Raw genomic sequence first — 10,523 nt, forward strand, 5'->3', positions numbered from 1 at the left:
GAGTTTCTATGTGTCATTATCAGGTACTGGGTGAGAAAATGACACTGCAAGTAGGGAAACAAAGGAGCTTTTTGTATGTGTTGTATTGCAATCTCATCTAAGGGCTTTGGTTTTCCTCTTTGTGGCCTTAGATCAGAGCATAGTTGAATAAGGTGATGTGGGCTGGTGTAGGAGAGCAAGCAAGCAATTTTGCTCAGCGACAGTTTGGCATGCAGGCTCTCTAGCAGCGGTAAAACAGCAGCACTGCAACAAGGAGTTCTCCAGAGTGCCATGAAGAAGGAAGAAAAAACTTTGATGGCAGGCTTTCCAGATAGGAGAAGAGAGTGTGCATTGCAGAGTGTGTACAGGTGATGGTTTAAACAAAACATATTTTTATAGGAAAACTCTAATTTTCCTTAAAAAAAAAAAAAATTCAAAAGCCCTAATGCTGAGTAATTTTTGTCTTCAAAAGTTGGGGAACTGTGGAGGAGAAATTTGGAGCATTTGTGAATTACAGAAGGTGGAGATTGCCACTGCAGAACAGCAGTGTCAGGATCTAGCCCTAATATTTGTACTGCAGCAAAAAGATAACATCGTCCATCTATTCGTAAATAGCTTCCTGGGAGGAGTGTGGGTGGAGTGGTCAGGTGCCTGGCAGGTCTGTCAGAAGTTTGAGTATGGTAGCTGTTGAAACTTGATGCAACCTCATCATGCCAAAGGCAGTTGTTCACAGCGCAAACTCCAGGTTTGTAATTGAATGCAACTGGCAGCAGGTTAGGAGGTATCTGGTTCCCAAAAGTGGCCATACATGGCATCCGGAAGTTTGCCTGTCAGTCCCTTGTCAAAGAATTTATGCTAACCCTTTGGGTCGTGATGTGCTGCCTGGTGCTCCAGGGAAGTGTACATGAAACTGCTGCAGTAATGCGCATCAGGTAGACTTCCTTCTGCTCCCTGTGAGCAGCGATGCCCCTGCTTTTCTCTGATTGATTGACTGCCGGTATCTTGTGTTGACAGTCTGCCCTCCTTGAGTCAGGACATGTATTCAACCCGTGTCTGGGTGCCCAGTGGTCAGCCTGGTCTACCAACTGTTCAGCATTCAGTGCAGCCCTGCTTCCCATGGGCTTAGACAGCTCTCCTTAGCCCAACAAGGAGCCAGTCGCACTGAAAACAACAGGGCTGCGTTTGAGATTGGCTCAAACGCTCTTAAAATACCAACTGTGGGCATTGCCTGTGAGAGCACAGGGAGCTGCAGCAGCTGTCTCTGGGCTGAGCAGCTTTATTAGGGTTCTGTCTGAACCCACACGAGTCTGAGAAGTCCAGCAGTTGATTTGCTCTTTGTGTGACGTCAGCTGCTACTGCGGTATCAGCCTCCATGCTAGTCTGTCAAAACTTCATCAAAAGAAAATGAGAAATTGAGATTGTTAGCCTTGTCCCCTGGGGCTCTGCCCTTCTCCTCTCTTCCCTGTCATGCTTTTAGCTGTCATCTCTGAGTGTACAGCATTTGAACACACTTCCTTACCATCGTATTTTAGCTGTCTGTTAATTTATTTGTCAGCAGCTTTTCTTTAGTTTCTCAATCTTTCCCTCTGTTCAGCAGAATGAGGTAACTCATTTCACCTCTCTCTTACCATCTCAGTTGGTAGTGCTGTCAGCCTGGATTCATCTTTCCCCTACGTCTCTAAGTTCAGTGCTCTTTCTCTCCCCATCAGGCCTCTTGCCCATAACCGGGGACTCTCCCATTGGAGGGGTAGAGCCCCCTGGACCTTGTGGCTGTGTACATCCCTCCTCCCCGGGGATATTTTTCTCTCCTGTCTGAGAAGCTGCCGGGCAGCCTGTAGCTGCTGCTGCTTGATCTGGTGCCGCTGTATCCATAGGCGAGTGACCGCTGCCACTCTCCGTTGCGTTGCTGTTGGATGCAGTCACTCCACGGCCTTTCTACTGCACCTTGTTTCTTCCCATGCGAGCCGCCTCTTGTCTCATGCTCTTTCGTGTTAGGGCTTGTTTGCCCTAAATTGTACCTCCTTTGAGTCAGGACCAGCCTTGCTTGTTCAAGGAACACCTTCCATGTCTGTCATGCAGTTCAAATAATACAAAATTAGGAAAACATGAATATGTCTTTCCAGAGAACTGCTGCCCAAAACTTCTCCTCTTTAACAAGAACTGTTTAGCCTGTTTGCTTCCTAAGGGAGCTGCTGCCCAAGGCTTTCCTTTGCAAGTGTAGTTGGAGGCATGTGGAACATGGAGTAAATTTCTTATTTGATTTATAGACCTAGTTTAAGCAAATGAAACGTCTTTGAAGCTGTTTAAGATGTAAAAGTCTTAAAACATGAACGGAAAGGGATATGTGGGTGGCTTAAATCCAAAAGTGCAGGTATTTTCAGTGCCTTTGGAGAATACTACTGTCTGCCATGTGTTTGGTATTTGGCTTATTTCTAGAAAGGATAATAGGTATTTGCCTCTTAGTAATGTTTGGTTCTTGAATTTTGATTCCCCTTTTGTACATTTCGTAATGGTTTATTTGTTGAATTCATCTAATAGATTTGGATTTTTTCACCTAACTTCACTTTTTTCTTACAAACAGGCATTAATCTTGACCAGAATAAAAGAGGTATTTTTTCAATGGTTCCTAAGTCTTGTGGGCTTTGCACTGTGGTGTAGTTCACTTAGCTGATAGAAACATTACATAGCTAATAGGCACAGGGACATGGGATATTCCTTCTCAGTGTAGGTTCATTTGAAATATTGAAAATGCTCTTTCCTCTCCATGTAAAATAAATTAATTGGTCTACTAAGTAATGACTGTACAAAACCAAACAGTGAGTTTTGGTCAACACTGTTGGGATGTTTCAAAGATGAAAGAACAGAGCTCGTGTGTGTGTTGGAGTACCTTACCTATCTGTAGTGGAAGATCACCTTGTGAAATATAGGGCTAAAAACCACACCTTAATTTTGGCTGATCCATAGCAGCTGTAGTGTTTACCACTAACTAGTACCTGTGTTAGGGGTGACAAACCACACAGCTGGTTTCTTCAGAAAATTAGACATTGAATAATAATACTTGAAATGATGAGTTTTCAACTCTGGAGCTGTGCTGTCATTTAGCCAAAGTTCCATTTACCTGTGGACTATTGAGTCAGCTACTGGTCAGTGCTAAAAGACAAATCTCTGTATGCCAGGTTCACTGATAACTGTGATTAAACAGATGAAGATGACTGCTTATTTCCTCTGCTTAGTCAGGCTTCAATTACTTGAGGCTTTATGCTTTAGAAGCTATCTATTTAATACTTCCCTTCCAGCCTTCATTCCCACCCTTCCCATTCAGTTGCTGATTGTGTGGTAGATATGCTGTCTACAACGCCAAGTTGCCTAACACGTGGATGCAGACCAGTTAGAAATGACTGGTGTGCTGAGAGACACTGCTGAAGCTGGTAACCAGTATTACCGCAAGGTGATGCTGATATATCTCAATATGGCACGATGAGTTTAATTTTTTTTCTTTCCTTTAACCTTGTGTTCTAGACTCGCCAACCTGTGTTTGTCCAGTTGCTGCAAGGTGTGTTCAGAGTGTACCATTGCAACTGGTTAATGCCAAGCCAAAAGGCATCAGTGGAAAGCTGCATTCGGGTCCTCTCAGATGTAGGTAAGAAATGGATGTAATCAGAACTAACTGCTGCAAACATGGTCATCCAGTATTTGCTGCTTACATGTCACCCTTCCCCAAAGAAACTGCACGTTACTTCGCGCGGGTGCCACTTGCAGATAACTCGCAGCCGGGGCATAGTATGAAGCCAGTTATGTTGATCTGTGTCATAGCAATAGGTGGTGTAACTGTAACCTGAAGTGCTTTCTCCGTTTAACCTTAAAACTCTCTCCAGTCAGTTGATCAGCAGCAGGGAAATAGTTCTGTGCCGTTCTTCCCAGTAATTTTCTGCACTTACAGCAGCAAAAAGAGTAATTTGTACTGGATATGAGGCCAAATATGTGTTGGATAGGTGTATATGTGAGTTAACATGAGATGTTGGGGGTGTAAGGACAGATTCCTACTCCACACTTGGAGCTCTGAGGTGCGAAAGCCTTCAAACAGCGCTACAGAGTCTGAGCCGTTACACAGGGAGTGAGCATTGCTTTGTTAGAAGTGCACACAAAGGGATTGCAAGTAGAGCTTGTCTGGTTCTTGTGTTGGTTGTAATACACGGGCTGAAGGAGTCATTTCTCACTAACTTTTGGTTGTTGCAGCAAAAAGCCGCGCAATTGCAATTCCTGTAGACTTGGACAGTCAGGTCAACAATCTCTTCCTGAAATCTCATAACATTGTGCAGAAGACTGCGATGAACTGGCGAATGACTGCAAGGAATGCTGCCCGCAGAGATTCAGTGCACACTGCCTCCAGGGATTACCGAAACATAATTGAAAGATTACAGGTGACTACCCAGCACCCCTTCCTCCTTTGATAAACACTTACTTGCTTTCCTACACAAATGGAGGAGTTTTCTAAGTAGAAAGACATTTGGGAACGAATTAGCTAGTCCAAATGGCACATGGTCAGCTGATGCTGAAGGTCATACAGTAATGCTGTATATAAAATTAAATGTAAACCATTATATCAAGACAGGTAATTGAACACACATGGCTAATGGGTATAGAAGTACTCCTAGGAGCTCTTGATATTTGAAGCTAGTGGTACTAGAAGTACTCTGGCTCCACCATCAGTACTATTTCCTTGATAAGACAGGACTCTTCTGTCATTGTAGCCTTCAAAACTCCTCCAGCGCTTTGCTCCTTGTACACCAAAACTCTCAGTACAACAGCCCTGCCTGGAAACCACTGCAGAGCTTGAAATAAATAGATTAATAATATATAGATCATTAAATAAATAGTATCAGTTCCTTGTAAGCCATTTGGAACCACAGTCATTGTAAAATTAATTTGCGTACACATTAACATGTATTGTTTAAAATCTTGATATGATTATATTCCAGGACATAGTATCAGCTTTAGAGGATCGCCTACGTCCTCTTGTCCAGGCAGAGTTATCAGTACTCGTAGATGTGCTTCACAGGCCTGAACTGCTCTTCCCAGAGAACACAGATGCAAGGAGGAAATGTGAAAGTGGAGGTTTCATTTGCAAGTAAGTTGACCTGAAATCTGGCTTGTTGAGAGGATTGTGGTTATGTTTTTCTTTTTCCTATTTTTCCCATGCCCTGTGGAACAGTGCCCTCTTGCCCATCTTTACCGAAAGCAGAGTATTTCATGATATGTTAAATGCAATTTGTCATTGGCGGGGATGGGTGAAGCTCTTAGGGATGGGGGAAGCCTGCTTGACGTGCTCTCCCAGCAAATGCTTAAAAACATCCAGCTTTGCTGCAGGATAGGAGTGTCCTAAACAGTAGTAACAAGTAAAAATTATTCTACTTGTGCCTTCAACCCTGGTAATACTTGCAAGGTACTTGATCTTGTAGCACTTAGTGCTGGTAAGTCTGTCAGAATTGGTTGTTATCATGTACATCACCCAGTTCAGATGCCTCCCAAATTTGGAAGGAAGGTGAAGTTCTGGATGACCAGCAAGTCCAAAATGCCACTGCCCCTCTCCCCTGATTGCTCTCTGCCTAGAGTAAGAGGGTTTTATCTGACTGTCCTGCCACGGGGATGCCATTTCCTTCAGAGCTTCACTGAAGCCTGTGGTAGCCAGTTCCATGTTGCTCTTCAGAGAATGTTCCCCAGATGATTATATAATGGTATGATAATACAACTTGTTTGCAGCTTAAACCAATTAAGATAGCCACATGTATTTTATCCCATTTTACGGTATTAGTACTAAAACAAGCTGTGATTGGTTATTTTCAGGTTAATAAAGCACACTAAACAGCTGCTAGAGGAGAATGAGGAGAAACTATGTATTAAAGTATTACAGACGCTCAGGGAAATGATGACCAAAGATAGAGGCTATGGAGAAAAGGTAACGTAATTTACAGTTCATCATTTTGTGTTAAACACTGCCTTTATTATTCAGTAAAGGAAAACAAAATTCTCACTCTCTCAAGCTGTGTTTTGTATGTGTAAGCACTTCTGGATCAGGAACAAAACATTTGTAGTCGAGTAATAACTTCAAATATAGATTGAAAGGTAAGCTTATTTCTGTTGCTTTTCCACTTCAGACTTGCGAGTTTAAGTCTAATTCCTGTGGTTGCTAGCACTGTAGAAATATGTAATTTCATTACCTTTTTATGAAGGATATAACCTCTTAATCTGCTTTCTGGGTGTAGGTGATTCTTCAACAGGTCACATCACCTTGTACCAAGAGGATATTTGGTAGTTTAATTTATATATATCTGAGTCATCGTCTTGTTGGGATTATAGATGGAAACTGCCTGTGCACCCACCCATGGTTTGTTTCTCTCCCTTTCCTACGTACAACTCCTTTGTCTTGTTGAAAAGAACGTTCCTCTGTAGGTACAGGCCTATGCTCTGTTTGCATCAGAAGAGTGTGTCTATGCCTATATGTTTGTGTATCTCCTACCGTCAGTATTAAAATCCTGGTCCAAGGTATCTCATGCACCCTGGGCTGTTACCGTGCCCCACGGCAGGTGTACAGAGCAATACATCCTCGCAGTCAGTGCGCTCAGGAGCAGCTGGGAGTTGCCAGTTGGGACTGGGGGAAGCAGTGGTGTGGAAGGACGCTCGCTGCAACTGGGAGTCTGTGTCTGGGAGCAGATGGTGTCTCATGTCTCACTTGCAGTAGGGTTTAAAATCGTTGCATAGTGCTAGATTCATAGCACAGGAAGACAACAGCTTTAGAGGTGTGACAGTTTGATAATAATTGCTTATTGCTGCAGCTGCAAGGGAGGGAGATGCTTTGAAGGCAAAGGAAATCGTAGAATCGCTGGGCCAGCTGGGATGTTGCACACGAGCTCCACTTTGGCTAGCCTAGCTGGAAATGAGGAGGATGTAGGAGTAGAACTTAGTGTTCTGTTCCCAGTCCAGCAAGAGGCAGGTGCTGGCACGCCTGAGGACAGGGACCTGGAGGAAGGGAGAGCAAATGGAGGAAGGAGGCTGTGTGCATGAGTGTGCACCCGTGTGGGCTGTTGCCCGAGCACACCCATCTGACCACACAGCCACACCATGAGCGAATGGGAGACTCCTAAGAAAATGCCCAAAGGGTAGGGATGTCTGATGCTGTGCTCCCTGCCCTGTCAGGGAACACTCTTCCCACATGCTGCTACTACTTGTTGTCTGTCAGAGCTCCAGCCCAACTCCATCTACTGCTGCTGCATTGCTCTAGACCTGCAGTTCTACCGAGGGACTTTTTCACTTTCCAGTAGAAGTATTTTGTAATGAACTCATTGGTTTTGGGGAAATGCCCTAACAAACTGCAAGAAAGAAGCATCTAAATGCAGGATGAGAAGGGGAGCAGCTGTAGATTTCAGCCCACTTTGAACACACTCTCCTTTTCTGCTGAAGAGGCAGTATCATGTGCTGGGTCCTAACAGCACAAGATAAAACCCTGCAGAGGCCTTCTGTCCTCTCCTGAAGGTCCCTTCACTATGACATGTGCGATATCGTACAAGTCTGATCAGGAAGGGGACTGGTTGTAGCCTGCAGAAGCTGGTCTGCCCCTGTAAAAGGAAGTTGAGCATCAAGATCCACTTTAATGAGCGCAGACTGCTGATGTTTCCTGTTGCCCAAAGCTGGGGGTGTAAAAGATTGTGTAATCATCAGTTTGGTTTTACACTCTGGTAACACATCAATGTACAGTCTTCTGTTAAAACAGCCAAGAGAGACTGTCCAAGGTCACCTTAAGTATTAGAAAGGGTGGATCGTATGTACCATACACCAACAAAACCCCAGTGAGAGCTTTGATGCTTTTTCTTTTAAATGCAGTAATGCCACTTGGAGGTTTTTGTAAATGTAAATTCATTAACAAGAGTTCCTTAGACTTTGTTTGACCAACTCAGGTAAAGCAATATTTCTAGAAGATGCAGTTAACGTAACTTTCGTCACTCAGACCATGGAAAACTCCACAAGATTCTAAAAATCTTCAAAGTGTAGAAAGCGCATTAATTTCCGAAACAGCTCAGTTACATAATGCAAGATAAGAATATGCTTGCCTGTGAAGTGGATTTCCGAATACGAAAAAGCAGCTGATTGCTTACAGATAGACTGCTAGTAGTAGTAGAACAGCTTTTACTGTCTGGCTGTGAGAAGTGTAATCATATTTATTTTCCCTTGTGACTCATGTAACTGTATTTAGTCACCACTTAAAAGGCAATACCTTTTGTTTTCAAAATCATCCTGACGTGTAAAAAAAAAAAAAAAAAGGAAAAATCCCTTATGCACCCATCCTAAATACAGGAGTCCCTACATACGTAAAGGTGGCAAAGCTTACACGTGAAACCATCGTATTGGTCACACGAGCAGTATTGCTTGTAGGTTAGATGGTCACAAAATTGACAGCAGTCACTTCCAAGTTGTGTTCAGCAGCAGAGCACCGTGGAAGTTTTGGTGTAGCGTGTAGGTTTGCTGCAATACCATGTGGTGCTCGCTGGAATGATCTGACATAAAAAGATTGTACTCCTCTTAGACTTCCAGCACAATTAATAAAGACGCCAGACCCTCTGGGCCTGTCCATGTGTCCCTTTTGTAGGTGGGAAACATCTGAGAAGGCAGCGTTGTCCGCTCCCATGAGCGAAGGCCTTCATTAAACAGCTGGGATTGCTCTGCAGCATGCAAAAACCGTGGTGAGAACACAGATGTACAGAAGCTTGTGGGAAGGCTCGAAGTTTTACATATTGCTAAAGACTCCTCATCTTGGCAGGCGCTCAGGTTCGCGCAGTGATGGGTAGCATACTGTGGTATATTTAATAGGCAGAAAACTTTACTACATTGACAGTGTAGGCTAGACCCAAGTTTTTTACTTTGCTGAAACATGTCATTCATACACGTCTTCCTGGGTGCCTACCAGATGATTAGCCTCGGTTCTGCAGGACTTAGGTTTTTCAAAACGCCATTTCTCTGCGCAAACTGGAAATCCAGCCTCTGCACTCCTCCTGCTGCTCACAGCTCACGCTGGTGACGACTCTCACGCCCAAGGGTGAAGTTCTTGGATCTCGGTCAGCCAGCCCGCGTGGTTTGTCACTTGGCACAGGAACAAAGCCAGGGAGCATCCTGCTTCCGAAGCTGCCTGGCGCAGCGCTTCCAGCCGTGTCGGTTCCCTAACCCACGGCACCCGGTGCCTGCAAGTGTTACTCATGCTGACTGCAAAATGCTCACAATGTTGGATTGCAGCATTAAAGTGTTAAATGATTTATATGATCCTAACATGAAATTTATTTGTTATGTCTCTTACTAACGCTTGCTTTCAATTCTCCCCCTTCTTTCTTTTCTGGCAGATTACCATTGAATTGGATAATGCTGAGGTTTTAATTTTATTTATTTTCTATAGTGTTGTTTCTATGGTGTTTGTTTGATGAGTAGCCCTGTGATCTGTCCTGTTGTCTCTTCAGCACTGACCTTTCCGGTTTGTATGCCTGTGTGAGTGAATTAGTTGAGTTTTCAGTCTGCCGTGTGTCTACGCTGGGAATAGTTACCATAACTAATTCCATACATCATTACTTGGAATATTAGTCCAAATGCTGTTGCTCTTTCTGGCAGTCTGAAATCATCTCGTGCCTTAGTAGATACCTTGAAGTTTAGGATCAGACCTAAGTGCCTTAGGAGGATGAACTGCTGCAAGCACCCTTGCAACGGCAGCATTTAGCAGTCATCCATGATTCCTGCATCATCTGTGAACAGGCTCCTTCTTTTTATATGGAAAACTAAATACTGAGGTTTAATGGCATTCATCAGAAGCTGGAAGAACCTGCTGAAAGCCGGCTGGAGGAGAGACACTGAATGAGGCGTCTCCACTCACTGACTAGCAGAAGCCATTGCTCATGTGCCAGGGCACGGTGCAGGCGGCACTGCGGAGGGCTGGGTCCTTCCGCAGAGACTGTATTGTTGGCTTTACCGAAAAAGGTGGTAGTCATGCCATTCATCAGAGCATCTCGCTGCCCTTCCTGTTGCTTCTTAGTCAGGTTTGGTGTATAAAGCCATGTGAAACGTTCGGATGTGTTGTGAAAGCTGTGTGGCGTAACCCGTTGACTTCTGAAGCTATTCCTGTGTGAAAAGCTGCCTACCATGAAAAACATGCCTTCCGTTGGCACTGCAACAGCCCAGGCTGTGTTTATGCTGTACGTAGCTGGTTTATGTGCAGAAAAGCCATATTTGTGTGACAACTTTCAGTTAAACTGCAGTTGAGCTTTCGAAGGACATTTAAAAGTGGTGTGTCAGGTTCAGGCACCGGCGCACGGGGTGGAGGGAGGGAGCTGAGCTGCCTCTGCTACTGCAACTTCCTCCTCCAGCTCAAAAAAACCCACACGTGGGCGCTAAATTTGAGCTTTTTTTGCATAAATGTATAATGCTGAGGAAGTGATTGACTGGCACCTTATTTTACTGAAATACCAGGAAAAAATGAAATATTTTCCTTTCTGTGCTTTGTTTCCTGCACT

The 10,523-nt window shown here is 44.1% G+C and overlaps 1 protein-coding gene across 1 annotated transcript in view; it reads left to right on the top strand.

The window, feature by feature from the left end:
• ITPR1 (inositol 1,4,5-trisphosphate receptor, type 1) overlaps positions 1–10,523 on the top strand; it is a 162,150-nt gene that overhangs the window by 74,156 nt on the left and 77,471 nt on the right. Inside the window, 4 exon segments of the mRNA XM_010159814.1 lie at positions 3,499–3,619; positions 4,216–4,400; positions 4,959–5,107; positions 5,824–5,935. Of these exon segments, the coding sequence (XP_010158116.1) occupies positions 3,499–3,619; positions 4,216–4,400; positions 4,959–5,107; positions 5,824–5,935 (567 nt within the window).

This window comes from Eurypyga helias, unplaced genomic scaffold (assembly GCF_000690775.1).
Source record: "Eurypyga helias isolate BGI_N326 unplaced genomic scaffold, ASM69077v1 scaffold29349, whole genome shotgun sequence".
Classification (NCBI taxonomy): Eukaryota; Metazoa; Chordata; class Aves; order Eurypygiformes; family Eurypygidae; genus Eurypyga; species Eurypyga helias.